Genomic DNA, 27,588 nt, shown 5'->3' with positions numbered 1-27,588 from the left:
CTATTAGGTATCCCATTCCATAAAGGGACGGTATCATACATGCTTTTTTTATATGTCCCTTCTCGCCCTTCTTTTTGATTATAATGGTGGCAAGGGCGCCCTGCAGACGGGACATTGCAACTTATAGCTCATCCAGTTCTCGAGACAACCTGTGTGGAAGAGATGTGAGCATGGCGTTACCATGTAGTCGTGTATATTGGCTTTATGTGTCTCCGGAATATCCTCTACGTGTATAGCAAGCTCCGACATGCATATGGCACAACTGACACAGTAGTTATCATTTGCGCCATGCTCGAGCAAACACGTAGAATTTAGCGGCTTGTGGTAGGAGTATCCTTCTGGAATTGCAGATTTTGGTAGGAACCAACGAGCTCCAAAAGTGTCTTGGAGGAAAAGAATGAGCATCTGAAGCAGTAACCAGACGCTGAGACCTACTGCATAGCGGATGTCTCTGTGGTGGCGGAATATATTAGACGGGTAGGTGAACACATAGATTACTGGCGCAGTGCGTATAATGGTGGTGCCGACGATAAATTTCCACAACATAGGCATCTTATTGTTTCTTCCATTTTCAGATCTTGCGCCGCGCCGACGTTGCCGAGGTTGATTCCCTTTAACGGCATTGCGGTATATTTGTGGGATCCAGTAAGAGTTCAATATCGCAAGACACACGTACTCGAAAATAGTTCTAATATTCTTGGGCCAGGAAGACGAGCTAATAACCAAGAACATGCATAATAGCTGTTTGAAAATGAATTGGGTATAAAGACTGCCACTGATAGTTGTCTCATCGGCGATGACAGCCGGCGGAGGATTTGTTTCAGCATTGCTACCACGAAGAAGAGTCCAAACGCTTATCCCACGCTCATTCACCTGGGAGGCATAAACTGAGATCATGTACCTTATTTCGAACATGCCAGATAAAATCATACAGACAATCGCGTCCATCAATAACGATAAGTATAAGTCCTTCCGCAGCGACGACGCCACCCAAAATGAGACACCCAGCAAGCCGTCGACAAGGTTCATCATGGCCAGACACCAGAAGGAAATTTTATTAACAGAGCTAGGTGTATTGGTGTGCTGCATTTGCAGGATAAGTAGGTAAATCTGCGCGCCGAATAGCGCGCATCCGACTAGTAGGTGCTTGCGTATAGAGCGCACCTGTACTTCATAACGTGGTCCTGCGACAGTCCCCAGTCTTAAATGCACGCCACAGTCGGGGCTATACAGCTCACCAGCTTCAATTTCAATTTCGGGAATATCAGAGATATTAACAGGCCTTCCTATCGGCCAAAATAGTTCGTCATCGATCATCTTTATTTGGTCCTTTGTGTACTGGGCCCATGGTTTGAGCTGGAGGAAGCCGACGTACTCGCACTTCTGGTTGGCATCCCTGTACCAGTTCTGCAGGTCATCCATCGTCAGTGTGTTCACGTAATCAGAGGCTTCCCAGTAATCATCAATCAACTTCATCAGGGACTTGTAGCGGGCCTTGTCTTCACGCAGGTTCATATAGTGAGGAAACGCAAAGAGCGAGTGGCACTTCGCGCTCTCAGACATAACAATGATCTGCCCCCGCTGAACGTCGTATATCCCGTAGCCATGCACATTGTGGCGCTCGTGTTCTTCGTCGTCCGCGAAGTCCATGTTCAGCCTCAGAAGCTTCCATTTGTCTTCCTGGGAGTTGAACCGCTTTGACTTCGAGCTGTTCCGCCTCCAGGTCGGCGAGACCGTGTCAATGTGCCTGACTGAGAGGTCTACCTTCCCCACGTCAAAGGTCACATTATGTAGCCCGTACCGCAGTATGTCGTCCGGCGAACGAAGGTAGTACTCTCCCGAAGGCGGCTGATTCTGCGCAAAGTCCGTGGGCGGCTGGTAAAAGAGCGGGATCGGCATGGGCACACGCACGTACTTGTTGTTCGAGACAAGACTGATGTTGCCGTGCAATGTTGCCGTGATGTTGGGCGGGTACGTCTCCAGGACGTCGTCCGTCCGCCACACATGTTCCCACACGCTATCTCGCACCTCATCCGGGAACAACAGGTACTCCTGATTCGGCGCCCACGTCGTGTACGACTTGCCATCGATCGGGTACGTCGCATTGCGCTCCGGGTCCTGCACCGCATCCGAGTAGCTCAGCTTGAAGCCCGTAATGTTCTGAAAATTGCTCGACGAGAACATGTTCTTGAAAGACGTGTATTCGTCGCGGAACTGCGACTTCAGCTGCTCCATCTGGTTGAATTCGTACTGAGACGTTACCCCATCGCCACCAGGGCTGGCCATCAGGATAAAGATTATCACGATGACAAAGATAAACGTATTGCCATCGATATCCATCTTGAAAGCCTCACTAGAACCCAAAACCTAACTGCCTACCGCTGACTGGCTGTGCTCTGTTGCGGGTGCTCTGTGGTGTGTTCCCGGAAGACTCCTTTGTCGCTTGGCATCGCCGTGGAAAACCACCGTTAAAGGGCGCCACTACAGGGACGTTGCGCCCGCAAACCAGCCAGACAGACACGCGCCCCTGCGCAACTAACCGCCTATGCATCCTAACTTTACGTCGCTATATATTTAGAGCGTCCCCCCGCCATACAGCGCGCCGCCAGCAGCTCGCCTCGGCGTTGCGCAGCGTGTGTGCAGCTCCGCCAGCGCGGGCGGAGCTACTTACGCCCCACCTGCGCCAGGGCTACGCCAGCCCTGTATCTTATGTTCCTCAGTACCCAGCCTCCAAGCGGGCGAGGTCCGCCGGGCACCAGCTCGACCAAGACCCGCCTGGCCGCTGCAGCGTGCGCTGGGCAGCCGAGACCCCGGCGGACTTGTCGCCGGTGAGGGGTCGCCGCACATACAAGAACGTCGCACCAGAACAGCGCTATAAGACACGGTGACGCGCAGAGAGCGGGACAGCGCGTACAGCCGGTGGTGAACATGTGTAGCATGGCCTGAGAGGCACAGGCTGCGCAGCCCGCTGGGCTCCGGAGCCAGCTCGCAGTCTCATGAGCCAATCACGTTTAACGGTGTGGGTCGATTTTCGGTTTTACTCGTCTTACGTGTATAAAACGGATACATTGAAACGAGGCGTGCGAGGAACAGTGCCAGTTGACTACACATACAAGGCGAGGTAGGAACGGTATCGACGAGATGGTAGTGCTAGCGGTATCAATTACGACCAGGAGCGGGAAGCCGCTGGTATCAAGACAGTTTAAGGACATTTCCCGGGACCGAATAATGGAACTGCTGTCCAATTTCCAAGGCTTAGTGGCAAACTCATCTCGGCAGCACACGTTCGTGGAGGAGGAACACGTGCGGTACGTGTACAAGCCATTCGACGACTACTACATTATTCTGATCACGAACCGGCAGTCGAACATCATCCAGGACATGGATACGTTGAATTTGTTTTCGCAGACGGTCAACTCGCACCTGAAGGGGTTCAGCGAGGACGAGATTCTGGACAACGCGTTCGACATCTTGGGCTCCTTCGACGAGATTATCTCGCTGGGGTGCAAGGAGAATCTGTCGCTGAGCCAAATCAACACGTTCCTATCGATGGAGTCACATGAGGAGAAGTTGCAGGAGATAATCGAGCGCAACAAAGAGTTTGAGGCTGCGGAAGAGCGCAAGCGCCGTGCACGCGAGATTAGCCAGCGGGAGCGTGAGCGCAAGCTTGGCATTGATCCATACGCCGCGACGGAGTTCCGGGGCTCGAGTGACCAGAACATGTCGCAGGCATACAGCAGTTACTATAGCAATGCGTCTCCTGCGGCGCAACAGTCGTACAAACACTTACAGCAGCAGCAGAGTCACACAATCGAGGAGGCCATAGTGCCATCACAAGCATATGCGGGTACCAGTAGGGGGGCTGGCATGAAGCTTGGTGGCAAGAAGGGTGTACACGCTCCGGACCTCTCATCCAGAAGCGCCGGGCCCCAGCGTGTTGCGAACATGCTCCAGCCTGTAGAAGAAAAGCGGACAAATGAGGGTATCCTGGTGAGTGTGAAGGAAACGGTGAACGCTGAAATTGCCAGGGATGGTACCATTTCGACCTCTGAGTTGAAGGGTGTGTTAGAGCTTCGCATCAAGAAGCCAGAACTGTCGCACGTGAGACTCATATTGGACTCTGCCGTTGATGTCAAGGACCGCTCGTTCCAGTTTAAGACGCATCCAAATATTGACAAGGCGCTGTTCATGAGTTCGAAGGTGATAGGACTAAAGGACCCTGAAAAGTCATTCCCGTCCAACGACCAAAGCTTGGGCGTGCTAAGGTGGCGCAAAGTTGGCTCTGCGGACGACCCGAGTCTAATTCCTCTACAGGTGTCTACATGGGTGTCGCCAGCCGATGGTGCGTTCGACATCACCGTTGAGTTCGAGATTAACGAAGCTTACAACCAAGAGATAAAAGATCTACGTTTTGTTTTACCCTTATATACGACTGACGTGGTGATCAAGGATGATTCCAATGACGTAAACGCCGAAATTGAGACTATCGACGAGGAACACGGCATTGTGGTCAAGGTGCAATCGCTTGTCCCAGGTGTTTCTGGGGTCTTCTGTGTGTCCGTCGAAACATCAGACGAAGAAGCTCTATTCCCTATGAGTGTTGTGTTTTCACACACTGATGCCTCCAAGACCTTCTCTCGGGTTGGGATTTCGAAAGTGACCTCCGCAAAGGATGACGCAGAGGAGTTACCATTTGAAGCTACTTCTTCTTTGAGAACAGATGAATACGTGGTAGTTTAAAGCATAAATAGTAATGGGTGAAATGGAATGTATCCAGTTATCATTTTATATGTATACTATAACAGTAAGACTAGAAATAACTGACACGGGCCTCTATCAAGGATATCTTGCCATCACTTTACCACATCCTTAGTTATGGACCCAGAGAATTCAGTGCCTTTTTTGCGTCCTCGGATAATCCCATAGTAATTTCATTCATAAAGGATGGATCTAGTCTTGTTAGAATGTTAGCGATGTACAGCTTCACGCCCCTCGTGAGATCGATGTGAGAAAGGGGGTCAAATGATTTCTCCGCAATCGTACCCAGTCTGCTAAAGCTAGAGCCAAATGTGGTTATCTCGTCTGATGGCTCTGAATTAATGTACTCGCTCTTTGTATGTACAATGCTTTCCGATACGGCTGTAGTTAAAATGACATTCATGGTTGGAACGACCAAGGAGCCATACCTAGAGGTAAAAAGTGAACCATTAACCACAGTGTTTAAGGAGCCGATGAGCGCCAGTTTGCGATCTAACAAGTTGCCAATGCTCGGCAACGCGGTAATGATGAAATTACTCCAAATCTGTTCAAATAAACCAGGTTGGACATCATCAATGAATTGAACAACAAAATCGGAACCGAGTTTGTGGGATATAACACCCAGAAAGACAGTTAGTTTTTTAACGTATTTTTCAGTTCTAGAGCTTTGTAGGCGCTGAAGTAACAGCACTGCGATTTGTTTTAGGTATGGCTGTAATGATGGAAGGGGGATGTAATTCATGAAATACTCCAGAAGTTCAAAACCTTGTGTATCGTAAGCCTTCGAAGCAATCAACCTCTGGAATACACCCAATACAGGAACTAGATCTGGGTACACGGATGCGTCTATCTTGATTATGTCCTTCAAGAGCCTAGTAACTGCTGGTATATTTCCCTTCATTTCCCAAACAGCTGGCGACAGTAACGGCTGGCATAGCTGTTTCACATTTTCTGGAATATTATTACCAGATGGGATTTGCTCCAAACAATATGCAATAATTTGGAAAACGTATGGGATGAACTCTTGAATATCCTCTGCTAAGATATCCAAGAAGATAGGCATCATAGTATCAATGAGAACGTTGAGATTATGATGGTTATATCTTATAACAACCGATACGGATTCGAAAGTGAAATGAGTAAACCTCGGATTCGATGGATTCTTCGCAATAATTTTGATTATCTCAAGTAACTGGTTAAGAATATCCATCGCATATGGTTTAATCGAATCTTCAGCAGTCAATAGAATCCGATGGATGGTCTTCATTAAGAATTCGTTTTCGGCTAGTTTTTCCGGACTCGTGTTTTGCTTCAATGTCAAGCCAAAAAGATTATCCAGGAGTAAATGGGCACTATTTGTCAAATCGTTTTTGGTGAACAACATTGCATTTGAGGGATTGGGTTCTCTTATAGACAGAATCCTTTCTATAGTAACTGCGGCGTATGTGTAAACCACATACTCGCTATCTTGCAGGAAGTTTGCCATTACTGGTAAAATTTCTACGAGCTGCTCCTTCGTTAACTGGTTCCTAAACGTATGAATATACTTTATTGCATCGACGCGCAGTATCACATGCGGAACATGCCCATTCAGATCTGACATGACCTCCTTCGTGAAGAAATCCACCACATCTAACATAGCATTTGTCGAACTCACCCCCGAGCTCGTGACATTTCCCTTGACCGCTAGAGAGGTAAACAAATAAACACATAGGTCCTTATACTTCCAGTTTTCCTGTGGGTGGGCATGGTATTTTTCAAAAAATTTCTTTATGTGGGATAGAACAATATTAGTCAGGAGGCTCTCGTTCTTCTCCTTCAACTCTTTGAGAAAGTCTGTGCATGCCCTTCTTCTGGTGTCAGAGTCTGAGCCTTCCAAATCCCTTCTTATGTATTCTATTGGGTCGTCTTCGAAGAGTTCCACATCAGAGTCTCTCAGGGTCACGTTTGGCAAGATTATCTTCTCTGTGACACTGTTTATCGCAGCTTCGTTGTTGAACAGGTTAAAATACCGTGGGATGCGTGCAACAGCGGTCATGAAGGACAAACACTTGGAAACAAGGATATCATATTTGGGTTGGCATGTCAAGGACACCAACAAGTTCCATGTAGTCTGGATGAATTGCTCAACCATCGGGCCAAAAACATCCTCGTAGCGTGACGTATAGAGCTGCACAAGCTCCGCAATTGAAGACTTGACCTTAGTCACCACGCTCGCCTCCTCGTCTTCTGTTTCATCTTCCAGTAGTGGATTGTCGTACGCCAGGTATTTATGCATTATGCCCATACCAACCTGCATGTTGTCCTCAAAGAACTCGGGAATATCCTGGCAGTTCAGGTCGTAATACAGCTTCACAAGCACTAGCAGCACATCAAATAGCAACCGCAGCTTCGCCTCGTCAGCGCGGTTCGCTGATATCTGCTCGTCCACCGTCTGCAAAAGATGCAGGAAAGGCCCCGCAAACTTTTCCAGCACCAGCTTGATCTCAAGGTATAGCGCGTCCGACGTAAACAGCGGCCGCCACCGCTTGAAAATAGAATGCGCCACCGTCAGCACGCCCTTATTTGTAACCATGTCCTCCGCCGACAGCTTGTCCACTAGGTCATCCAGCAGGGTCGGCCACCGTTCTGGAAAGTCCGAGTCTGCAATAACTGCAATCGACTCCCCAATCTGCACCTGCAGATGGCTTCCTAGCTGGATCATCAGCGGCACAATCTCCTTCTTCACCAATTCCACATCCCGCGCGCTCAGTAGGTGCTCTCCGTTCTCGTCTACCCACCTCCTCCGGATAAAGTTCTTGAAGAACAATGCCCCTGCTAGTCGCGTCGATGCTGCGAGGTTGTTCGACGCTACGACGTGTAGCAAAGTCAGCGCAAACCCCTCTTGCGACTCCAGCCCCCGCAGTTGCTGCTCTGCGGACCGTGCAGTCGACGCGATCACGGATTGCCCCAAGTAGTGCGCAACAGTCGTCAAGTCTGACATATCTCTTGCAAATGCTAGCCTCTGGGGGCTTGAACTAACCATTACTTCTAATACCTGGCTAGCTGCCTCCAAATCCGGATCCAAAAAAGCAATATTTATACATAACTATACACGAAATCTCAGTTCATCGCTAGCTAGCTCATCGTATCCGGGACTGGGAGAGGAACTCAATGCTGTGGAACCCTTCGAATATGGCAGCGTCGGCGATGTTGACCAAGGACTCGCCTGGGCCAAACATGCGGATGCCACGTAGGTGGGTGTCTTTGCCGTTCTCGTGGTTAGTCACGACCTCGATGCGCAAAAACTGGCACTTGAGCAGGCCGTCGGAGGGTCGGTTGTCCTCGAAGGTGAACTTGACCCAGCCATTGACGTTGCGGACTTCTAGGGTCTTGTAGTAGGTTGCGTCGGAGGGGCTGTGGCCAGCGTAGATGCGGAGCGTCTCCGAGGTGTAGGACTCATCGACGAAGAGCGAGAAGTACATGGCAAGCTGGATGATGTCAACGCGCTTGCTGAAGAAGACGTCTATGGTGTGTGGCTGGGAGCCGTCGCTTTGCCAGAAGGTGGCGGGGTTATCATCGAGGGCGTTTTCGATGGGGTAGCCGGCCTTGAAGGAGGAGGGCTTCCAGTAGGCGAGCGAGGTGATATCGACGTAGCCCTGGTTCTCGAGTGTGTGCAAGCCCTGCGTGTACTTGGCCAGAAAGAGGTCGGCGGAGAGGTCCTCCTCGTGGTACTCGACGTTAAGGTCTGTGACGTAGCGATGCCTGTCTGGCGCATTGGGCTGCGAGTCGTCGAGCACGAGGGGGCGGTCCCTGAGCGGCTTCTCCCGCGGCTCGGCAAGATTCACGCGCGGCACGATCTGCTCTATCCTGCGAAGGGCACTCTGGTTCATTGCTGCGTGGGCGAGGACGGCTGGGCTGCGCGCGCGGTCTACTTATCTCTTTTCATCGGGCACAAAAAGCTGCCTAGGGCCAGCTTATGGCGGTGCGTACGTCTAGCTAACAGGTAGTGCTCTTGTGGCAAGCTGGGCTCAGTGGTCGATCTTGAGAGAAAAATCGACGACGGGGGTGCCCTGATGAATACTACTAGTGCTATATATGTCGATGTCTTGGCATAGGTACTCCGACAGATTGTCTATGCGCAAGCCGCCGCTGCACTCTAGAAGGAAGTTTTTCTTGCCCGCCCAGCGTTCCTTGAGGCGCTGTGCAGTTGCCCGGAGCGATGTGCCGGTAAAGTTGTCGAGCATGATGACGTCTGCCCCGGCAGCAATGGCCTCGTCTGCCTCGGCCTCGGACTGGCACTCCACCTCGATCTTGATTGTGAAGCCGCAGGCGGCACGGGCGTCCTGGACTGCGCGCGTAATCGAGCCAGTGGCCCAAATGTGGTTGTCCTTCAGCATGACCATGGACGACAGGTCGTACCGGTGGGTGTCGCAACCACCAACAAGCATGGCGTACTTCTCCAGCCTACGAAGGCCTGGTGTAGTTTTGCGCGTACCGGCGACGGTCCCACGGTAGCCTGCGGCACGCGCCGATGCAATGATGTTACGGGACGCGGAGGCAATGCCAGAGCAGCGGCTGAGAATGTTGAGCGCGGTGCGCTCTGCTAGTAGGATATTTCTTGCCTCACCGGTGACCTTGGCGACCGGGATCTTGCCCGTAGCGGAGGGGTCAAGCTCGTCACCCTCTACAAAAAGCCATTGGCACTCAAGGTTGCACTGCCGGAAGACCTCGTCCGCAAAAGGCACGCCGGCAAGCACGCCCTTCTGTTTGCATAGTAAAGTAGCGGTTTTGGTGGCAGATCCAACCACGTAGCCACCATAGTCAAAGGCAGGGACGTCTTCCTGCAGCCAATTGGTAATGTCGTGCTTCCACGCACCGTTTGCGGGTAGCAAATTCTTGAATTCTGGCATAGAGGGAGTAAGCTGTATGTATCTACCTGCGTTGGTATGGGTTGTCGGAGGCGGCGTTTCGAAGCTGCAATCTTTATTCGCCCTCCCGGGATTTTTTGAGTCGTTAGCAGTGCGGAGACAAATGAGTAACACATATCATATATAGTTTAGTTGACCTGTTCGTTGAACGCAGTATGCAAATAGTTCAGAAACGAGTAGAATTTCGAGATACCGTCTGTGATTTCCTTCGATGCGGCCGTTAGCTCGTCCACAGCAGCTTCGTTTCCTGCGCCGCCACGTTTTTCCTTAGAGGAACGGAAAAGAGTCTTGATCCAGGAGAGTTTGCTAGGAGGGGCTTCGGGTTCCATTGGCGAGAACATAGTGCCCAACACATTCCGCTCAGTTCGGTATTCCTCTTGAGCCTGGCTGTTGAAATAGCTGGCGAACCGCACGCAACTACAGTCCACTTCCACGCCGATAACGAAAGTAGGCAAAATGCTGTCCTGCCATGTGTCACAGAACAGGGCTAAGTCCTCAATGGCGATTTTTAGCATTATCTTGGGCATTTTGATGCCTCGGGTTACCAGCCGGACCACCTCATCTTCCACCTCAGGAGTGTAATTTAGTGCCAGAAAGGTGTCGGGGTTGCCGGTGGTGTGAATGCAGATCGGCAAACCGTCATGTGAGACAGTGGGGTAGAGTGTGGGCTGTGCAATGTGCTCAAGTATCTTGATAGCAGAGAATATTTCATTTGCGTTTCTGCAGCGCACCGCGACGTTCGATGGCAAACCGCTGGCCACTTTCAAGGAAATGTCAGGACTACGTGCATCTAGCACCACGAGCGATGGAATGTCCGAGACAAAGTTCATGAGGGTATTATCAAGTATATCCAGACACACACCCGTGTGCTCGCAAATGGCGCGCAGGACATCCCGTGTCTCCGCAATGTTCCCCAACTGTGTTGGCATCTCGATGTTTAATAGAAACTCCAGCCGGTCCAGCGGCTTATCAATAGTCCGTGCGTACACTTCCTGGATCTTATCATTATCTATACGATCTAGGAAGCGTCTTTTCTCTTGACTGTCGGTTTTGGTGGAGACCAGCCGCAACCAGTTAGATACGAGCGACAGTTCGGACTTCTGCACCGCTGCGGGAATATTTACCACCACCAGTAAATTGCCCGACTGTAATTGCTCCTTGTCCTGTCTCAATCCGCTGAAGAAGCGCCGCATCTTTGAGTCCTTAGATCTAGTAGGCTCCTTGTATTTATCTACAATGTCTTGCACTGCTCGGCGGCTTTCGAGTACCCCCATGCGTTGGTCCTCGCTAAGTGGCGATAGGTAGCCCTTCACAATGTCCGGGGAGAGATACCTTGACTCTACTTGTATTGGTGCCACTGTTGCCTCTATGTTCTTTGTTAGTACCCGCTAGCCGCTCGTAGCTCCCGCCTCTGGTACACATACTCATCGTGTCTCTTAACGACGTCTTCTGCGATATCCATGTCCCACTGTCCAGCAATTGGATGCTTGACAGGCTCCGTGCCCGTGAATGAACTGTATTCATCGTGGCCTAATGGGATCTGGTACCTTTCTACCCTTGTTGTGTAGAAAGTGTTCTAATATATGCGTACTAGAAAAGAAAAGAAAATACTGACAGCGTATATAAATTTAAGCTGTAACTATTCAAGTGAATCCTATACCATGCATGCAGATAGGCTCTTCTTCTCTTGTTCAGTGAGCCTGCTATAGATCTCCTGGAAGCCAGAGGCATTTCTGGCAACCGCTTCCTTGAAGAATTGAGTAAGCAGAGTGGTTACATCCTCTTCGATGTTACTTGTGAATAAAAGGCTGTCACCGGTGTCGTCAATGTCACTATCATCCGCGTACTCCTGCAATTTTTCGTAGTCAAGGATGTCATCGACATCCTCCCAGTCTTCATCAGCTGAGTCTCCCTCGGAGTCATGTGGGTCAGCAGGGCCAGACCCGTCTTTAGGGTAACGGCCAGGGTCAGGCTGGTTTTGCTGGAAGGCTAGTTCTGCAACAAAGAGCTTGACTATCTTCTCGGCCGCGGAGATCTGCGTGTACTTATCAGGCATTTTCTTGGCCATGGAGCGGGTGATTATGATGTCGCCATCGTGGGGAATCAGATCCCCATTGACCGTGATGCCCGCTATACGGGGATCCTCAAGGAAGAAAAGCTTGGAAAGGGATAAAATGTTCTCTTTGATTTTATGTTCTCCGCGGAGAACCTCGAATGCTTCTAGCCAACGCGGAACGATAGCCTGGAGGGCGGTACGGCCGCCTTCATCGATGATCGTTGATGAAAGAAAGTCCACTGTCTGCCGCGCATCAATAGAAGTCAGGTAGCAAAATACGAAGAGTAAGTTCTCTGCCGTGTGCAGATTCTTGATTTGCACGAGGCGCTTTGCAGCGGCTTCAAGGATTTTGGGCATGATATCCTGGATCTGATTCGCAAATTTCGTCAAAACCGCAATTAGCAGAGTACCTGCGTTGATAGCTGCGGAGTGAGACGTTCTGGCAGACAGTAGCTTTTCCAGGATCGTGATAATGACCGGGATCCTCCCCAATAGGTCATCAGTTAGAGAACTGGCAAGAAGAGCAGTAAATGCCTCTGTTGAAAGCTGAAGCAGCTCGTCGTCCTCCGCATTCAGCAGCATGGAAGAAAGTGGATCAAAGATATAGTCGACCATTGACCGCGGCAGAGCACTGTCAACTGGCTTTTTCCTCATGAAAACGACCAGTAGCTCTAGGGATAGCGAGACAAGTGGCGTGTAGGCGTATCCGTGCGAACTGTCGGCCCTTAGCACCTCTAAGAAAGACGGGATGCATAATTCGGCATATTGGAGGTAGTTTTCAGGGTCATATTGCAGCAAGTTCTTGAGACACTCCTGTGCCTCTACCACCACTTGGATATTTGATGGATCGGCAGTAGCCACATTCAGAACAAGTTGTAGCTCAGAGAGCTTCAATTCCCTGTTCCGACTCTCCTTGTTGCAGCCGGTAACACCTGATAGGACTTCTAAAAGGAAGCCCGGGGTATCCTCATCGATGCCATCGAGAATGTTCTTTATTGTACTCAACACCAATTTTTCTAGTTCCTCTGCAGTCTGCACACCCAGCACTGAGCCGAAGTCGACAAACGAGGAATAGTAAGTGAATGCGATGAGTGCACTAGCACTTAGTAGTTGATTTTCAGAAGTCACAGTAGTGTTAAAAGTAAGGAAGACAAATTCTCTAACAAGATCTTTAACGTTCGGCAAGGAATCCATGTATTTCTCTAGTAGTCTGGGGACGGTCATCGCGACCCTGCACCGCACCAGTGGGTGGACATCTCCAGACCTCAGAAGCCTCTGCGATTTTTCCAGCAAGCCAGCAACAGTTTGCTCGTCGAACTGAGGACCCTCACTGTTCAACTGGCAGCTCTGGAGCAGAAACAACAAAGACTCCTGACTCCGCCACGCCATTGACTCCACCTGTAGAAGCTGCTCAAAGAGCACGCGCAGGAATTCGCGGTAGTTATGCCCACCCAGGTCACTGAGATATTGAAAGATCTCGTCCCGAGGGGTGTACGAGCTTGTCAGACCAGTTTCCTTGCTAATAAAACTGTTGTAGTCGACATCCCACGCCTCTGTCTGGATAGCGCTGAGGCAGCTGAGGCGTGCCAGGGATCCCAAAAGCATGCACATGCGCTCCGTATTGAGCTTGCACTCGTGGACAGAGGACAGAAAAATGACCATATGTATTGCAGACTCCGCAACTGCCTTGAGCAGCTCCTCGTCCCCCTCGGCGAGATGCTGCTCGTAGTACGCACCGAGAAGGACAAGATCCCGCAAAACAGCGTCTAGTAGCGCTTCCCGCAAGGCGCCAGGGAAAAACCGCTTTGGAAGCTGTGTCTTTATCAGCACCAGATTCTCGTACGTATGGGCCTGGAACTGTAACAGGTCGGCGTGCGGCTCCAAGCTGCGGCAGTGCTCCAACAACTGCGCAAACAGCTCAAGCGCCTCGTGCACGTGCGCGCCCACTGCCGCCCGTGTGTCGGCTTCCTCCAGTGCCTGTGGCGCCGCCAGCTGAAGCAGACACGAGTGGTACAGCTTCATCGCCGCGTCCTTGAGCGCCACAGGGCCATCGTCCCCCAGAAGCTCGAAGATGATCCGGATCGTCTGCCAGCCCACACCGCCCTGGAAAAACATCTCCTCCGACACCACGTCGTCGAAGATCTCGTGCAGCAGCCCCAGCGCGGCCAGCGACCGCTCCCCTGTGATCGACTCATACACCGACTTCAGCAGCCCCGGCCATTCGTCTGGGAAGTCAACCGCCGCAATCTGCACCACGCAGTATGCGCTCGCACTGATGATCTTGGAATCTTGTGTCCTGCTCACCGCCATCCGCAGCAGCGCGTCGCGCACCGTCTCCTTCGCGTCCTCCCGCACTCCCGGCGGTCCGCAGTACGATTCAAACCCCGCGTTCCAGTACATCGTGATCAGCTTGCGCAGAGTGTACAGGCAAAACTGCCTGCTGGCAAGCTCCGTGTTTTCCTGCGTGGCCATCTTGACCAGCCCAACGCATACCGCAGCCGGGTCCGCCCTGCACGCCTCCAACAGCGACTGTTCTGCAGATTCTCGCTCTATCTTGCCAGCAGACTGTGCTGCCAACACCAATTGTCGCAAATCCATCTTCTCTGACTGCTTCCAATACCTGGCCTTGATGGAAAGTGCTGCTGGTTTCATGCCGCCATGGGCCAGATTTTTTTATTCTGGCCATATAACACGCAGGGAAGCCATAGTACACTGCACATCCTCAACTTCAGAGACTGCCAGCCAGAGGTAGACTTACCGAGGAAGCTTAGAAAGCAGCCTGGAGATCCAGCGAGCACGTAAGATGTCGGTTGACGGAGCGAGCCTCGGAGAGCAGTTACTTGAGGCGGCAAGGAGGAACAATGTAGAGCTGTTGGAGGCAGTGGTGCGGGACGCCGGGCCAGAGATTGAAGACCTGATCAACGGGTCGCGAGACCCTCTGGGAAACACATGCTTGCACCTGTGCTGTACGCATGGTTCGTGGGAAGCGCTGGACATGATTCTGGACCTCGACTGCGCGATCGAGGTGGACCCTCAAAACACAGCCGGGGACACGCCGCTGCATGCGGCGGCGAGATACGCGGCGGAGGAGCCGGAGCATGCAACGTTTCTGGCGAGCAACCTGGTGCAGGTGGGGGCGGACCCGCGGGTGCGCAACAAGGCAGGGCTGCGGCCAGTGGAGCTGGTGCACGGGAGCGAGCTGGAGCCGCTGGTGGACGTGCTGCAGGGTGGGGAGCTGGCCTACGACACGCACGGCGAGGCGGTCAACGCGGACGAGATCGAGGAGATAGACGATGAGCCGTCGGACTAGGGACTATATAGTTTACGTAGCGGCAAGCGATGCAATGCAGTCATCTACTCGCGTGGTGGGCCAGCCGTCCGGAGACAGCCGGTGCCGTACGTGGCGCTTGAGCCTGTTCCTTGCATGCTGTTGGCGCTTGAACGCGGCGTAGCTGAGGGGAGGGGCCTGGTGTAGCTGCATGAACACCCGCCAGAGGGCGGCGCGGCTTACGATGGTCTCGGCGTGGGCGGCGAGTGCGCGTGGCGGGCGCACGTAGGCACCGTTTCGCACGCCGTTGAGCAATGCCTGCTCCACGTGCTTCTTGGCGGTGATGTTGAGGTAGACCGAGGCCGTTAGCGCGGGCGGCTGCTGAGGCGCAGCACGGTCGCCGGGGAATGCGGTGTGACAGCACAGAAGGCGTGGCATGTGTGTGCCCTCGAGGCCTGCTAGACGTTCTGCGAAACAACGTTCGAACCCTGCCGTTGCAATTGTGTGCGGAAGGACAAGATAGTCCAGGAAGACTGGCTCTTCGAACAGCTCCCAGGTCATGCTACTCAGGAGCGACATGACCGTTTTTGAGGCAAGCTTATCCGAGCATGACTTGGAAAGCGTGATCTGAGAGTCCGCACGGCCAGGCTTGGTACGTGCGACTCCCTTGCGACTGTAGTTAAAACGCCCCCTGAGCATTGTATAGTTGTGCTCTGCGACGTACTGGATCGGATCGTCCGGTGAGAAGGTCATCTCATCGGCATCGTCGTCTGCCATATCCATGCTGCAGTCGCCACATGGAGCCTTGGAGATATATAGGGCTGCTTGCCACCTGCTGGCGAGGCGGAATCGGTCCTGTGTTTTCGCCTGTTCGACCAAGTCGCACTCCGCGCTGCGGCCATCGGTTACGAGCTTGGCTTGCTGAAGAAGCACGGCGTTAAAACCGCGAAGTGCCAGGATCTCTGCGTGGGAATCATGGACCATGCGCCCATGGCTACGCTCCAGTTCTTTATCTGGTAGTGCCTTGACGCCAGTGGCGGCGGATACGAGTCGACATTCGGCTGTCTGCCGATCCACCAGGACGACTCCAGCTAATACAGTCCATTCATGCGACCCATTGGACCTACGGGCAGGCTTACTCGACGGTTTGAAGTTGCCGTACTGTCGTATCACCTGTGCGCAGATAGCCTCCGCCAGCTTATCGTCGTCCATCAAAGAGGTCGCTTGCGTTTGGTCTGCGATGCTCAAAAAAGAAGGCCTTATTGGGTAAGCGTTTATTTTACATTGACAGGAGCTACGAATCTAGCTTAATTCTAAAATCTAGTTTACTTAGGGCATCTTCGAGCCCTCCCAGGCGCCTGAACTTCGCCAAAAGCTGCTGTTTCCTATCGTGTTTCTCTTCTTTATCCTGTTGCTGTTTCTGCTTAGCGAGTTCTTGCGCTTTTTCATTCTCTTCTTGTTGAATTTCTTGGTAGTAGATCTTGGTGCGGGTTTTCAGTCTGCTAAATGGGTCGGTTTTGACGTTCAAAGTAGCTGAATCCTCCTTCTTGACATTCTCAACGTGTCGAATTTTGTCCAGATTGACCTTGCGGTTTTTGGAAGTAAGCGCATCAAGCTTTCTAATGCCTGTCTGGTCGTTCTCGTGGTGTTTCTCGTAAGACGACATGCGCTTCTCAAGGTTCTTAAGCTGGGAAGAGTACTTGGCAATATCTTTCTCATTGTTCGTGTCACGAGCATACTGAAGCTTATCCCTCAGCACAGTCTTTTCCAGCACGGCGTTCGTGCCCGTGAGCTTCTTGTTGAACTGCATCCGGTTACGTACAATCTGGTCTGTCAGCTTCGGTGTCATGGGCTGCGAGACGAAATTGGTCAGGTCCTTCGCCTTGTTATTAAGCGTGTAGAGAGACGGCTTGTTAATATCATGCTTTGCGATTTGGTTCAGGTAGCGCTCGTACTCAGGCTGCAAAATGGGTCCATCGCTGAAGAAGTTCATCTGGAAAACCTTGCGGTCCTTTCCTTGCGTTACACCAAAATACTGGTTCGTGAAGAACTTCCCCATGTTGTACGGCTTCTGCAAAAACACCTTCTCGATCTTTACCATCCGGTACATAGCCTGGCCTGTGTGCTTGTCAACGCCAATGTTAACACGGCCGTAGCAGCCCTGAACGCGCTGGTTAAATTCAGGATAGAAGCAGAACTTGGCGACAAATGAGCGGCCGACTTTTATCTTGTTGAAGTCGTCCAGCTCGGCATCACGGTCCAGATCGTCCTCCGCCCACTTGACCTCATCCGCCTCTTCCCGGTATAGCTGGCGCCCATCATGTGGGTCGTAGTCGTCCTCGTTGTCCGAGTCCACGTAGTCGTCCGAGTGGTCGGAATCGTCCTCTCCCGCGCTATAGTCATAGTTGCCGCTTTTCTTGGCCCGCTGCTTCCGCAGCTCGGACAGTTTGGAGTCGCGCAGGTCCGAGTGCCCCGTCGTCCGTGTCGACCGTCCTGAGGAGCGCAGAGCAGACCCGTCCTTCTGCTGCCTCCGCTGCTGCTGCGCACGGATGTTCTTCGCCCGCTCACGCAAAACCTTGCGTTCCTGGTACTTCTGCATCTCCTGCGAACGCTCGAAGAGCAGTGTTTCCCGCTCCATCTCCGGCATGTTCTCGATGTGCTCGCGGTCTGCGTCGTCCCGGTACTTGCCGAGCAGCGGATACGGGTTTTCCTCTTCCACCTCGTCCTCGCTGGCCTCGTGCCCTTCGTCAAACCCATACTCCGTCCCCGGATTATAATCGTCCTCGTCCTCGTCTTCCTCGTCTCCTGCATCATTATCATTGTCCTCATCATCTCCACTCTCCTCGTCCATTACTCTTCGCTTCTTCGAACCACTGCTATCATGCTTGCTTCGTTTCTGCGACGTTACGCCAAAGTCCTCGTCCCCATCATCCCCGTCTTCTCCTGCTGCTAGCGCCAATAGATCCTCATCCAGGTCTGACATCTTCGATATCGATTACACGAATACACGGCTTCAATACGCCCTCTACTAACCTAGTGAAGTATAAGGAACTCGTCTCTTCCAGGGCGAAGCAAGCATCTTCGAGATTTTGCAGTAAGCATTCAAACGTATATAATGATTTGATATACTTTCCATATTTCTACTATATGAACCTTGAACACAATCAAGTTAGGGAACTAGGAGGGTTCCAAGGATCACGCTAGGGCTTGTTCAGCATTGAAATATCGGTGGGAAGCCGTACGTGGGTGACGGGTATATTAGCTATGGCAGGAGATGATATGGTACAGGTTGGCAACAACAGGACAGTGCCGAGGAATATGATGTCACGGAGGTCACCGAGCATCTTGGTGACGGACGCTCGGTCTACGAAGAAGCGGAGTAGCGCGCCGTTTGCGGGAAATGCCAATACACGGCGAGATAAGACGGGTGGGTCGATGCCGACGGTAATCGAGAACCGTGCAGGGCGGCGGATGGGTCCGATGGGGGGCCGGGAATTCATGCCGAAGGCGGGCTCAGGCCGCACGCGCCAGGGCAAGTTCAGCGAGGTGTCGATGGACAATATTTTGTCTGAGATGTCGGACGTGCCGTCCGGGCGGCGGCAGGAGCGGCTGTCGTCGTCGTCCTTTGAGTATGAGCGGCGGCCCGCACATTACAACAAGACCATCCGACCGCTTCCCTCTCGGACATCCAAGACGTCCGAGAAATTCGTATTGATTCCCGATGAGAACGTGAAGCGGTTTGCGCAGGGTTTCCACAAACGGTCGGCGTCGCGAGTGTTCTCTGAACTCTCGTACGGCGAGCACAATACGGCGGGTTTACCAAGCATCACAGCTTATAACGTCGCTGAGGGGTTCAACTTGAACCTTGCGTCACAGTTTTTAAAGGAAACACATAATGTCTCGATCAGGCGGTATGACGAGTGCCTCTACGTGCCATACTGCCTTCCGTTGCTTCCAGGGAAGGACGGGTTCAGAATCCGCTCGAATGTATCCAAGAAAATGGTTGGCGGCAAGACTTTGATTGACCGATTGATCGACACAAGTGAGCAACGTGACCACCACTATGAATATTATTCCGGGGTTGAAACCGTTGAAGATATGCATAACAATTTCGAAATAAACGAGAACGGGAACGGCAGGGACCCTGACGGGCTCAGGAATGCAGACCACCTTGCGCCGCTATCCAGCAATATGCAGTCGTTTGACCCTAGCGAACCGCAGTTTTTTGCAGAAGAGCTGTCGGAAATTGGGCTTCATCCAATTCAGGACTCCTCAAGTGAGCAGCATGAACGGGAGAAGGTACTGGACGCACAGCAACATGCTGAGATTTTCATCTTCAATTATGGCGTAATAGTATTTTGGAACTTTACTGAGCTGGAAGAAAAGAATATTTTGGGCGATATTGCATTCTCTGGTATGAAGAACATGGTAACTCGGCCGTTAGACGAGCAAGATATAGAAATCGAACAGTTTCACTTCGAATATGACATGGATACGGAACGACCGCGTATTTTCAACGACATTATTACTTTGCGGTCCGGCGACCATATAATTAAGTTAACCCTATCACACGCCATTGCACAATCCACTAAACTTTCGCGGTTTGAGAAACGAATAACCCCCATCCTTGGTACTGTCTCCAAACTCCCGAAAAGGTTGGCACTTTACGGCACATTAGGTCTAAAGAGAGAACAGTTATTAAAAAAATCTGGTAAATTATTTAAATTGAGAGTCGACGTTAACCTATCATCAAGTGTTCTAGATACTCCGGAGTTTTTCTGGTCATTTGAGCCAAGTTTACATCCCTTATACACCGCCATGAGAGAGTACTTGGAGATAGATCCCAGGGTACAAGTTTTGAATGACCGCTGCAAAGTCTTTCTTGAATTCTTCGACATATGCGTAAATTCGATTGCGGAGAAAGACATGGCAAGGATTACATGGTGGCTAGTGATTGTCATTTTCATTAGTGTTTTGGTCTCCACAGCTGAAATATTAGTTAGATATTTCATTATAAAAAGACACTAGAAACTACGTAACTGTACTTGGTATCCAGGTTTCCACAGAAAGGTGGTGTATATACATACATATATATTATCTATATGCCATAAAAGGATATACGCCCTCATTTCTTAGCACCGTACTTGTTGACAGCCTTACCATCTGGAATAGTGAAGAAGACAAAAGGTTTGTCGCCGGATCCAACGGTGTCTAGTCTATAATACCCGGTTCTTTCGAACTGAATAACATCACCAACCTTCATATCCTTGACATTCAAGTCTGCGATGGCTGTCGTGTGGAATTCCGTCTCCGGGGTGAGGAAGTCTTCAAAGTTATCCTCTTCCTCTAGTCTGTCCTTGCTGATCAAGTGGTCAAAGTCAACCAAGTCCACAGGAACGGTGTCTGAGGTGTCTGCCAACCAAGTTAATTTGAACTTGGTCTTCTTGAAATCACCTTCCAAGTTCAAGTCCGCGGTCAAGGACCCATCGTCATTCTTCCCTCTGATAATAGCATTACCCCAGTCCATCAATGTAACCTCTTCACCAGCCGCAAGCATCGCAGCATCCTCAGCGCCAATTAGAACATCCTTGTAATAGATGACCTTCTTCTCGCCAACGGCTGGGTTCTTTTTGTGTTTTGGTTTCATTTCCGTTAGAGGCGTCTGAGGAACATCAGCACCATTCAAATGAAGTTTAACCGGGTTAGTGACCACCGTGTGTCTTGGAGCAATTGGGTCAATGACCTTCTTGTTGAATGCCCAGATGAGGTTCCATTCCAGGTTAATAACATTTCTGGAAGGGCCCTGGGATAGCACGAAGTTGCGAAGACCCTCAATGGTCATACCGCGTCTTCTCACACCTCTTACAGTTGGGAATCTAGGGTCATCCCAGTTGGAGACAACCTGCTTGTCAACCAGCCATTGTAGCTTTCTCTTGGACAACAGCGTCCGAACAAAGTTCACACGCGCAAAGTCCCAGATGTGAACCTTTCTCAACTTTAGGGCATTCAACATCCACTCGTACTGAGCATTGCGGTCTCTGTATTCAATCGTACGTAGAGCATGGGTGACACCTTCTAGCGCATCCACAATTGGAACACAGAAGTCGTATGTGGGGTAGATCTTCCAAGCGGTACCGGTGCGGTGATGTGGGGTCAAGTTGCATCTGTAAAGGACAGGGTCTCTTAGTGTCTTGTTTAGGGCTGCGTAGTCAATCTTGGCACGAACACAGTTCTTTAAACCCTCCTCGGTACCGTTTTTCATCTCCTCCGTGAAAATCTTCAAGTTTTCTTCAACCGAACGCTCTCTTCTCGCAGAGGCAATCCCTTCCATACGCTCTTCACGCATGCGTTCGGTAGGAGTGTCATCACAGTAGGCCTTGCCCTCCTTGATCATTTGCACACAGTAATCGTACATCTCCTGGAAGTAGTCGGAGGAGTGGGTAATTCTGTCACCCTTGATGCCCAGTAGCTCCAGGTCCTCCAAGATAGAGTCCTGGAACTCAACCCTTTCCTTGGACGGGTTGGTGTCGTCGAACCTGATGATCAACTTACCTTTGTATGCCTGTGCAAAATACTGGTTCAACAGCGCCGCCTTCGCGTGTCCGATGTGCAGGTATCCAGAGGGCTCTGGTGGGAAACGGGTCACAACCTCGCCGATCTTGGCATCCGGCAAGTCAATCTCAAAGTTCGCCTTGTGTGTCTCCTTCTTCTTGTTTACGTTTCCCGCAGCCTTTAGCTCCTTCAAGCTCTTAGCCAGGAACTCGTGCGCTCCCCCAAACGCAGGGATCAGCTCCAACGTGGTGTACCAGCGCGACACGTTCACGTACACCTTGTTCTTGATAATCGAGCCCACAGGTCCATTGGAGCGCAGAGCGCCCCACACCGCGACGTCCGCAACTGTGGGCTGCATGCCGCCCAGCACAAACGTCCGCAGGTTCAAGTGCGCGTCCAGCTTCTCTAGCGATCCGGACAGCTTCTTGAAGTCCTTGACAACAAGATCCGTTCTGGCATATGCTATCCACCACGCAGCCTCCTCGGGTACGGATCCGAGCACGTCTGGGTACTTCTCCACCATTCTTTCAAGCGCATTCTGCGATTCCCCGTCGAACGACGCTGCCGCGGCTTCCTTCCCCTCCGTAAACTGGATGGCCACAGCGTCCTGCTTCGCCTCGTTCACAGCGCGAGCTGCAATTAGCTCTGCATAAGCAACTGCCGGTGACTTAGCAGCAATGATCAAAGTGGAAGACATAGCTCTAAGTCGTAGGTTCTGCGACTGATGTGTAAATCCTGAGCGTCAGCTGCGTAATTAAAATTTTTTTAACTGGCAGGCCCAAGTTCATCCACTCACACGGTTGCTGGAATGAGGGAAACCTCCGTTAGAGGTACGCCTGCTCTCTGGTGTCAGTTCTTGTGCTCACATGGTAGCAGTAGGCCACGTGTATCAGGCGGCATGAGGTTAGCTGAATTCCAGCCTTGCTCGTTCAGCTTATGTAAAATCTGTCCTGCATTTAAAGAAATATTTAGTTACGGGGACATCGACGTTCATTACTTCATCGCAACAAGAATCACAGAAAATGGTATTTGAATCGGAGCTGCTTCTGCAGAGGCGGCTGGCAACTACAGCGCTCAAGCAGCCTAAGGAGTTGGGGTACTACTCTACTAATGTGGGTGGAGAGCTTAAAGTCATGGACGAATCAAACCTGTCGTATTACTATTTGCCCGACGCCGACATCGAGAAACATATCGATCTTTCCGCGGGCGCGCGGAAGTTCCAAGACGAGCAGGCAGAGGCGGAAGATGACACAGGATCGCTGCACGGCCTGTTACAGACGCTGATGGAGTACGAGCGGCGGAAGAGCAAAAAAGTCAACGCGGACATCATCGCGTTCAGGGGGCAGGTGAAGCGGCTGATCCATTGTGCGTTTGGAGGTCACGCCACGGACGTGGACATGTACGTGATGAGCTTCGACGGGCAGCTCTTCATTCGTGCGGCACGCAAGAAGCTTGAGTTCCCGACGTCTCCGCGGGAGAGTTGGGCGTACCTTGCGTATTACAGCGGATACAAATTCGAGCGCATGGCGCTCCTGGACCGTCCGGTGGCCGAAACTCCGCGCGAGGTTCTGGAGAGCCGCGGCAAACAGGTCGTCCGCAACGGCCCGCAATACAAGACTGTGGTGAGGACCGGCGTCGGGGAGCACAAGCTGGTGCTCGGGGCTGAGGTCGACGGCATCTTTGACTTCCGCGAGCCTACGGGCGACAACCTGAAGCACTACGTGGAGCTGAAGGTGGCCAAGAAGGTGCAGACGCTCAAAGACGCAACCAACTTCGAGCAAAAACTTTTCTCTGTGTGGCTGCAGTGCTTTCTGGTGGGCATCAACAGGGTTATTATTGGATTCCGGGATGAGAAATTCGTCCTGAAGAGCGTCGAGGAGTTCAGTACGTCCGAGATCCCGCTGCTGCTCAAGTCCACGGGACTGCGCAACGCGTGTGTGGACGCGATAAAGTGGTATGGTGCTCTTACGAAGTGGCTATGTGAGCTTCCGCGGGGCCCCGAAGACGACTTCAAGCTATACAGGCTCTCCTGCTCGCGTGGTGCTTTACATCTGCGCCAGCTGCACGACGAAGACCTCGCGAATGGGGACGATATTATTCCTGGTTGGTTCCGCGAGTGGAGGCGGTCGCTCAGTAAATCACACGGTAGTTAATAGGCTGTGTGCATCCCGCAGCAGGCGTCTTTAGGGCATCTAGCCGCAGGGGCTTATGTAATTTATGTTCTGCATTAAATAATCTCTACTTCAGGCACCAAGCAAGTTCATCATCTCGTTGCAACATGCATCGAGGGAAATGACAACTATATCGGTGTGGAGTAACTCGCAACATCGCTCTTTGTTCAAGAAGCCGGATGGGTACTACTCTGATTCTCCGCCCAACAGGTTGAGAATCATGGAAGACCCGAACTTGTCGCATTATTTATTTTCTGACGCGCACATCGACAAGAACACCGACCCGCTTGTGTGGAAGCCGGAGCTACAAGAAGAGCAGGCGCAGTCGGAAGATGACGCAGGATCGCTACACGGGCTTTTATATATGTTGATGGAGTACGAGCGGCGCAATGGCAAAAAGATTGACGCGGACTTCATTGCGTCCGGCGAGCACCTGAAGCATCTGATCTATCCCTTATTGGGAGGTCCCTCTGCGCATGTAGATATTTACGTGAGGAACTTCGACGGACAGATATTCATTCGTGCGGTACAGAAGAAGCACTGCCCGCTCAGATATGAGAATCGGGGCAAAATTTGTAGCTGCGGGAAGCGTATGCAGGAGGAGGGCAGATCGCCTTCCATGACGATTAATTCGAGTTACGAGCTGCCGTTTTGGAGCAAGCAGGTCGTCCGCAACGGGCCGCAATACATGAATGTGGCGAGAGCCGGCGTCGGGGAGCATAAGATGGTGATCGGGGTCGAGGCTGACGGGATCTTGGCATCCAAGGAGCTTAAGGGCGGCAATCTCAAGCACTACGTGGAGCTGGGGGTTTGTAAGGAACGCTGGGACCTCGACAGAAGGCTTTTCTTTGTATGGCTGCACTGCTTTGTGGTAGGCATCGACAGAATTACTATTGGATTCCGGGATGACAGCTTCAAGCTGGTGGACGTCCAGGAATATAGGACGATGGAGATTCTGCAGCTGTTCGAGACCTCAGCGCTACGCAACGACTGTAACTCGGTGATGAATTGGTATGGTGAGATTTTGAAGAATTTGTCTCGCTTTTTCAAGCGACGTGCAGATGACTTCTGTGTCTACAAGCTGAACGTTTCTCGTTCCCTTGGAATACTAATGGCGCAGGACTGCACATGGGGGTACGACAACGATATCAGAGCTGTTGACGACTTTATTCCTGGTTGGTTCCGCGAATGGCGGCAATCCTTAAAACAACCACACCATGTATTAGGCGATGGGCGTATAGACGTTTTCGAGCCCTACACTTTGAGTTTACGTAACTGCTGGTCTGCATCACCAAGAACCTCTGTTTCAGGTACATTAACTTCCGTTGCTCGATTGTTGCAGAGATCCCGAGATATGGTAATTGAGTCAGAGCTCTCTCCGTGGGGAAGCATGATATTCTGGCCACCGGAGGAGTTGGGGTACTACTCTACGAATGTGAGCGGAGAGCTTAAAGTCATGGACGACTCAAACCTGTCGTATTACTATTTGCCCGACGCCGACATCGAGAAACATATCGATCTTTCCGCGGGCGCGCGGAAGTTCCAAGACGAGCAGGCAGAGGCGGAAGATGACACAGGATCGCTGCACGGCCTGTTACAGACGCTGATGGAGTACGAGCGGCGGAAGAGCAAAAAAGTCAACGCGGACATCATCGCGTTCAGGGGGCAGGTGAAGCGGCTGATCCATTGTGCGTTTGGAGGTCACGCCACGGACGTGGACATGTACGTGATGAGCTTCGACGGGCAGCTCTTCATTCGTGCGGCACGCAAGAAGCTTGAGTTCCCGACGTCTCCGCGGGAGAGTTGGGCGTACCTTGCGTATTACAGCGGATACAAATTCGAGCGCATGGCGCTCCTGGACCGTCCGGTGGCCGAAACTCCGCGCGAGGTTCTGGAGAGCCGCGGCAAACAGGTCGTCCGCAACGGTCCGCAATACAGGACTGTGATGAGAACCGGCGTCGGGGAGCACAAGCTGGTGCTCGGAGCTGAGATCGACGGCATCATTGACTTCCGCGAGCCTACGGGCGACAACCTGAAGCACTACGTGGAGCTGAAGGTGTGTCAGAAGAACCGGAACTTCTCAGAGAAACTTTTCTCTTCTTGGCTGCAATGCTTTCTGGTGGGCATAAACAGGGTTATTATTGGATTCCGGGATGAGAAATTCGTCCTGAAGAGCGTCGAGGAGTTCAGTACGTCAGAGATCCCACACCTGTTAAAGGGCACGGAATATTCCAATGTATGTGTGGACGCAATAGAGTGGTATGGTGCTCTTACGAAGTGGCTATGTGAGCTTCCGCGGGGCCCTGAAGACGACTTCAAGCTGTACAGGCTCTCCTGCTCGCATGGTGCTTTACGTCTGCGCCAGCTGCACGACGAAGACCTCGCGAATGGGGACGATATTATTCCTGGTTGGTTCCGCGAGTGGCGGCGGTCGCTCAATAGTACATAAGAGTGCCGTAGTTATGTCCTTTGTTGTACGTAATAGACTCTGTATGTGCCGAACGCGAAGTTTGCCGCGAGGATAACCGACAGGGTGCATACCAGCAGCACGATAACTGTGCGCAGCGATACCTGCTCTGTGAACTCATTCAGTGTGGAAGCCAGTGTGCGCGCCCATAGCCGGACGGACGCGTCTGACGTCGGGTGCGCATCCAGCGCCATACATTGGGCCCACCGTGCACAGCGCTCTGCGAGTGCCGGCGGCTGTTTTTGTCCCCCGCATCTGTTTTCTTCATAGTACTTTGCGCATTGCTGGATAGTAAATGCGTCTTCGAGATGCTGCTGCGCCCGCTGCAGTTGCACGTCGTATTGCACCAGCTGTACGAAGCGTGCGAGTAGGAAGAGAGCTCCGAATGCTATGCAGCCATTAAATACTACCTGGACATAGTCGATGGGGTGCCTGATATTGGCCCTTGGGAATGGCGCGCCGTTTCCGCGGTAGGCCACATGGTTATGTTCCCCCATCTCGTACACCTGACGCTACCAGGCACATGCGGAGAGTGGCTAGCTTAAGCGCCCTCTTCCGAGCGTGGGCGGGTTCCCGGATACTGCCATCAACATCGCCGCACAAGTCGGGTAACGTTCTATGGTCGGGTAACTAAATCGGATCAGATCGGGCCCGAGCAGGTGCTCGGCATAAGGGAAGTTCCCCGTGAGCCAAGTCTAACACTGCGGACTGACCACCCGGCCAGTGCAGGAGGCACATTGGCGTTCTCAGTAATTAGGTAGGAGTTGAGAGCCAACGTGACGTTCTCTGGTATTCAAATACACAAATTGCTTTCGTTTGCTCGGCACATCAAGCGCGTTGTCCTTCCTAAGAAAGATCTCAGAGGCAGTATCGAAGTTCCTGTCGACGCCCACCACTTCAAAATTAGCTAGTAGCCAGAGGCCAACATTGGGAGTTGCTATCAAGGGCCCAGGGGTAATTCACGCTGAAAGACAAGAGATTCGGAACGAGATGCAACAGAGCGCAGTAAGACTAGCACGGGCGTACGTGCCTATGATCCGGTTTGTGGGGGGGAGACACCCTGCGGTAGCGCGCGGCGAAGCCGGCCCGCATCCATGCACTAGCGGGGGTCTGGCTCCTGGATCACCCGAGTGCGTGTCCGTTGCAGAGTACTTGAGCAAGCTCACTCCGTTCCGCGTGGTGCGCTACACAAAGCCACAGGCTGGCGTCAACGGCTCACGCTACGAGTTCCGTCAGCGCGAACTACAAGAGGGCGAGCTATCATCGGTTCTGGACCTTCCTGCACGCTACCGCACGCGGCCGCTTGAGGACGCCGAGATGGAGTGCATTAACCAGGGCGGGATCTACTGATGCTAGCGAATTGCGCGGTGCCGCTGGAGCCACGATCCCGCACTTTAGCCCAACTA

General features: G+C 52.0%; 16 protein-coding genes across 16 annotated transcripts; 6 read left to right on the top strand and 10 right to left on the bottom strand.

The window, feature by feature from the left end:
- Positions 1–78: 78 nt before the first annotated feature.
- Positions 79–2,340, bottom strand: TUL1 (ubiquitin-protein ligase TUL1; the record flags this gene model as incomplete). Its single annotated transcript, NM_211177.1, has 1 exon — positions 79–2,340. The coding sequence occupies one exon, from the start codon at positions 2,338–2,340 to the stop codon at positions 79–81; it is 2,262 nt and encodes a 753-aa protein (NP_985822.1).
- An 801-nt stretch (positions 2,341–3,141) lies between these two features.
- On the top strand, positions 3,142–4,740 carry RET2 (coatomer subunit delta; the record flags this gene model as incomplete). Its single annotated transcript, NM_211176.1, has 1 exon — positions 3,142–4,740. One exon carries the CDS (start codon positions 3,142–3,144, stop codon positions 4,738–4,740), a length of 1,599 nt encoding a protein of 532 aa, NP_985821.1.
- A 133-nt stretch (positions 4,741–4,873) lies between these two features.
- CSE1 (importin-alpha export receptor) lies at positions 4,874–7,783 on the bottom strand (the record flags this gene model as incomplete). The annotated part of the gene is made up of 1 exon (NM_211175.2): positions 4,874–7,783. One exon carries the CDS (start codon positions 7,781–7,783, stop codon positions 4,874–4,876), a length of 2,910 nt encoding a protein of 969 aa, NP_985820.2.
- Positions 7,784–7,880: 97 nt separating this feature from the next.
- DOC1 (anaphase promoting complex subunit DOC1) lies at positions 7,881–8,630 on the bottom strand (the record flags this gene model as incomplete). The annotated part of the gene is made up of 1 exon (NM_211174.1): positions 7,881–8,630. The coding sequence occupies one exon, from the start codon at positions 8,628–8,630 to the stop codon at positions 7,881–7,883; it is 750 nt and encodes a 249-aa protein (NP_985819.1).
- Positions 8,631–8,768: 138 nt separating this feature from the next.
- On the bottom strand, positions 8,769–9,650 carry BNA6 (nicotinate-nucleotide diphosphorylase (carboxylating); the record flags this gene model as incomplete). Its single annotated transcript, NM_211173.2, has 1 exon — positions 8,769–9,650. The coding sequence occupies one exon, from the start codon at positions 9,648–9,650 to the stop codon at positions 8,769–8,771; it is 882 nt and encodes a 293-aa protein (NP_985818.2).
- Positions 9,651–9,796: 146 nt separating this feature from the next.
- On the bottom strand, positions 9,797–11,192 carry AGOS_AFR270W (AFR270Wp; the record flags this gene model as incomplete). The annotated part of the gene is made up of 2 exons (NM_211172.2): positions 9,797–11,034; positions 11,093–11,192. The coding sequence occupies 2 exons, from the start codon at positions 11,190–11,192 to the stop codon at positions 9,797–9,799; spliced, it is 1,338 nt and encodes a 445-aa protein (NP_985817.2).
- A 130-nt stretch (positions 11,193–11,322) lies between these two features.
- KAP114 (karyopherin KAP114) lies at positions 11,323–14,376 on the bottom strand (the record flags this gene model as incomplete). The annotated part of the gene is made up of 1 exon (NM_211171.3): positions 11,323–14,376. One exon carries the CDS (start codon positions 14,374–14,376, stop codon positions 11,323–11,325), a length of 3,054 nt encoding a protein of 1,017 aa, NP_985816.3.
- Positions 14,377–14,527: 151 nt separating this feature from the next.
- ANK1 (ankyrin repeat-containing protein ANK1) lies at positions 14,528–15,034 on the top strand (the record flags this gene model as incomplete). The annotated part of the gene is made up of 1 exon (NM_211170.1): positions 14,528–15,034. One exon carries the CDS (start codon positions 14,528–14,530, stop codon positions 15,032–15,034), a length of 507 nt encoding a protein of 168 aa, NP_985815.1.
- Positions 15,035–15,046: 12 nt separating this feature from the next.
- Positions 15,047–16,204, bottom strand: TAD1 (tRNA-specific adenosine deaminase; the record flags this gene model as incomplete). The annotated part of the gene is made up of 1 exon (NM_211169.1): positions 15,047–16,204. The coding sequence occupies one exon, from the start codon at positions 16,202–16,204 to the stop codon at positions 15,047–15,049; it is 1,158 nt and encodes a 385-aa protein (NP_985814.1).
- An 82-nt stretch (positions 16,205–16,286) lies between these two features.
- Positions 16,287–17,975, bottom strand: RTF1 (RNA polymerase-associated protein; the record flags this gene model as incomplete). Its single annotated transcript, NM_211168.1, has 1 exon — positions 16,287–17,975. One exon carries the CDS (start codon positions 17,973–17,975, stop codon positions 16,287–16,289), a length of 1,689 nt encoding a protein of 562 aa, NP_985813.1.
- Positions 17,976–18,256: 281 nt separating this feature from the next.
- Positions 18,257–20,020, top strand: RMD8 (Rmd8p; the record flags this gene model as incomplete). The annotated part of the gene is made up of 1 exon (NM_211167.2): positions 18,257–20,020. The coding sequence occupies one exon, from the start codon at positions 18,257–18,259 to the stop codon at positions 20,018–20,020; it is 1,764 nt and encodes a 587-aa protein (NP_985812.2).
- A 97-nt stretch (positions 20,021–20,117) lies between these two features.
- GUS1 (glutamate--tRNA ligase GUS1) lies at positions 20,118–22,241 on the bottom strand (the record flags this gene model as incomplete). The annotated part of the gene is made up of 1 exon (NM_211166.2): positions 20,118–22,241. One exon carries the CDS (start codon positions 22,239–22,241, stop codon positions 20,118–20,120), a length of 2,124 nt encoding a protein of 707 aa, NP_985811.2.
- A 325-nt stretch (positions 22,242–22,566) lies between these two features.
- AGOS_AFR263C (DXO/RAI1 family decapping nuclease) lies at positions 22,567–23,697 on the top strand (the record flags this gene model as incomplete). The annotated part of the gene is made up of 1 exon (NM_211165.1): positions 22,567–23,697. The coding sequence occupies one exon, from the start codon at positions 22,567–22,569 to the stop codon at positions 23,695–23,697; it is 1,131 nt and encodes a 376-aa protein (NP_985810.1).
- Positions 23,698–23,836: 139 nt separating this feature from the next.
- AGOS_AFR262C (DXO/RAI1 family decapping nuclease) lies at positions 23,837–26,164 on the top strand (the record flags this gene model as incomplete). Its single annotated transcript, NM_211164.1, has 1 exon — positions 23,837–26,164. The coding sequence occupies one exon, from the start codon at positions 23,837–23,839 to the stop codon at positions 26,162–26,164; it is 2,328 nt and encodes a 775-aa protein (NP_985809.1).
- Positions 26,165–26,175: 11 nt separating this feature from the next.
- Positions 26,176–26,679, bottom strand: BRR6 (Brr6p; the record flags this gene model as incomplete). Its single annotated transcript, NM_211163.1, has 1 exon — positions 26,176–26,679. One exon carries the CDS (start codon positions 26,677–26,679, stop codon positions 26,176–26,178), a length of 504 nt encoding a protein of 167 aa, NP_985808.1.
- Positions 26,680–27,172: 493 nt separating this feature from the next.
- Positions 27,173–27,532, top strand: KGD4 (alpha-ketoglutarate dehydrogenase subunit KGD4; the record flags this gene model as incomplete). The annotated part of the gene is made up of 1 exon (NM_211162.1): positions 27,173–27,532. One exon carries the CDS (start codon positions 27,173–27,175, stop codon positions 27,530–27,532), a length of 360 nt encoding a protein of 119 aa, NP_985807.1.
- Positions 27,533–27,588: the final 56 nt, after the last annotated feature.

Source organism: Eremothecium gossypii, chromosome VI, assembly GCF_000091025.4.
Source record: "Eremothecium gossypii ATCC 10895 chromosome VI, complete sequence".
Taxonomy (NCBI): domain Eukaryota; kingdom Fungi; phylum Ascomycota; class Saccharomycetes; order Saccharomycetales; family Saccharomycetaceae; genus Eremothecium; species Eremothecium gossypii.
Note: the sequence above shows the minus strand (reverse complement) of the source record. Positions and strands in the feature narration are given on the sequence as shown.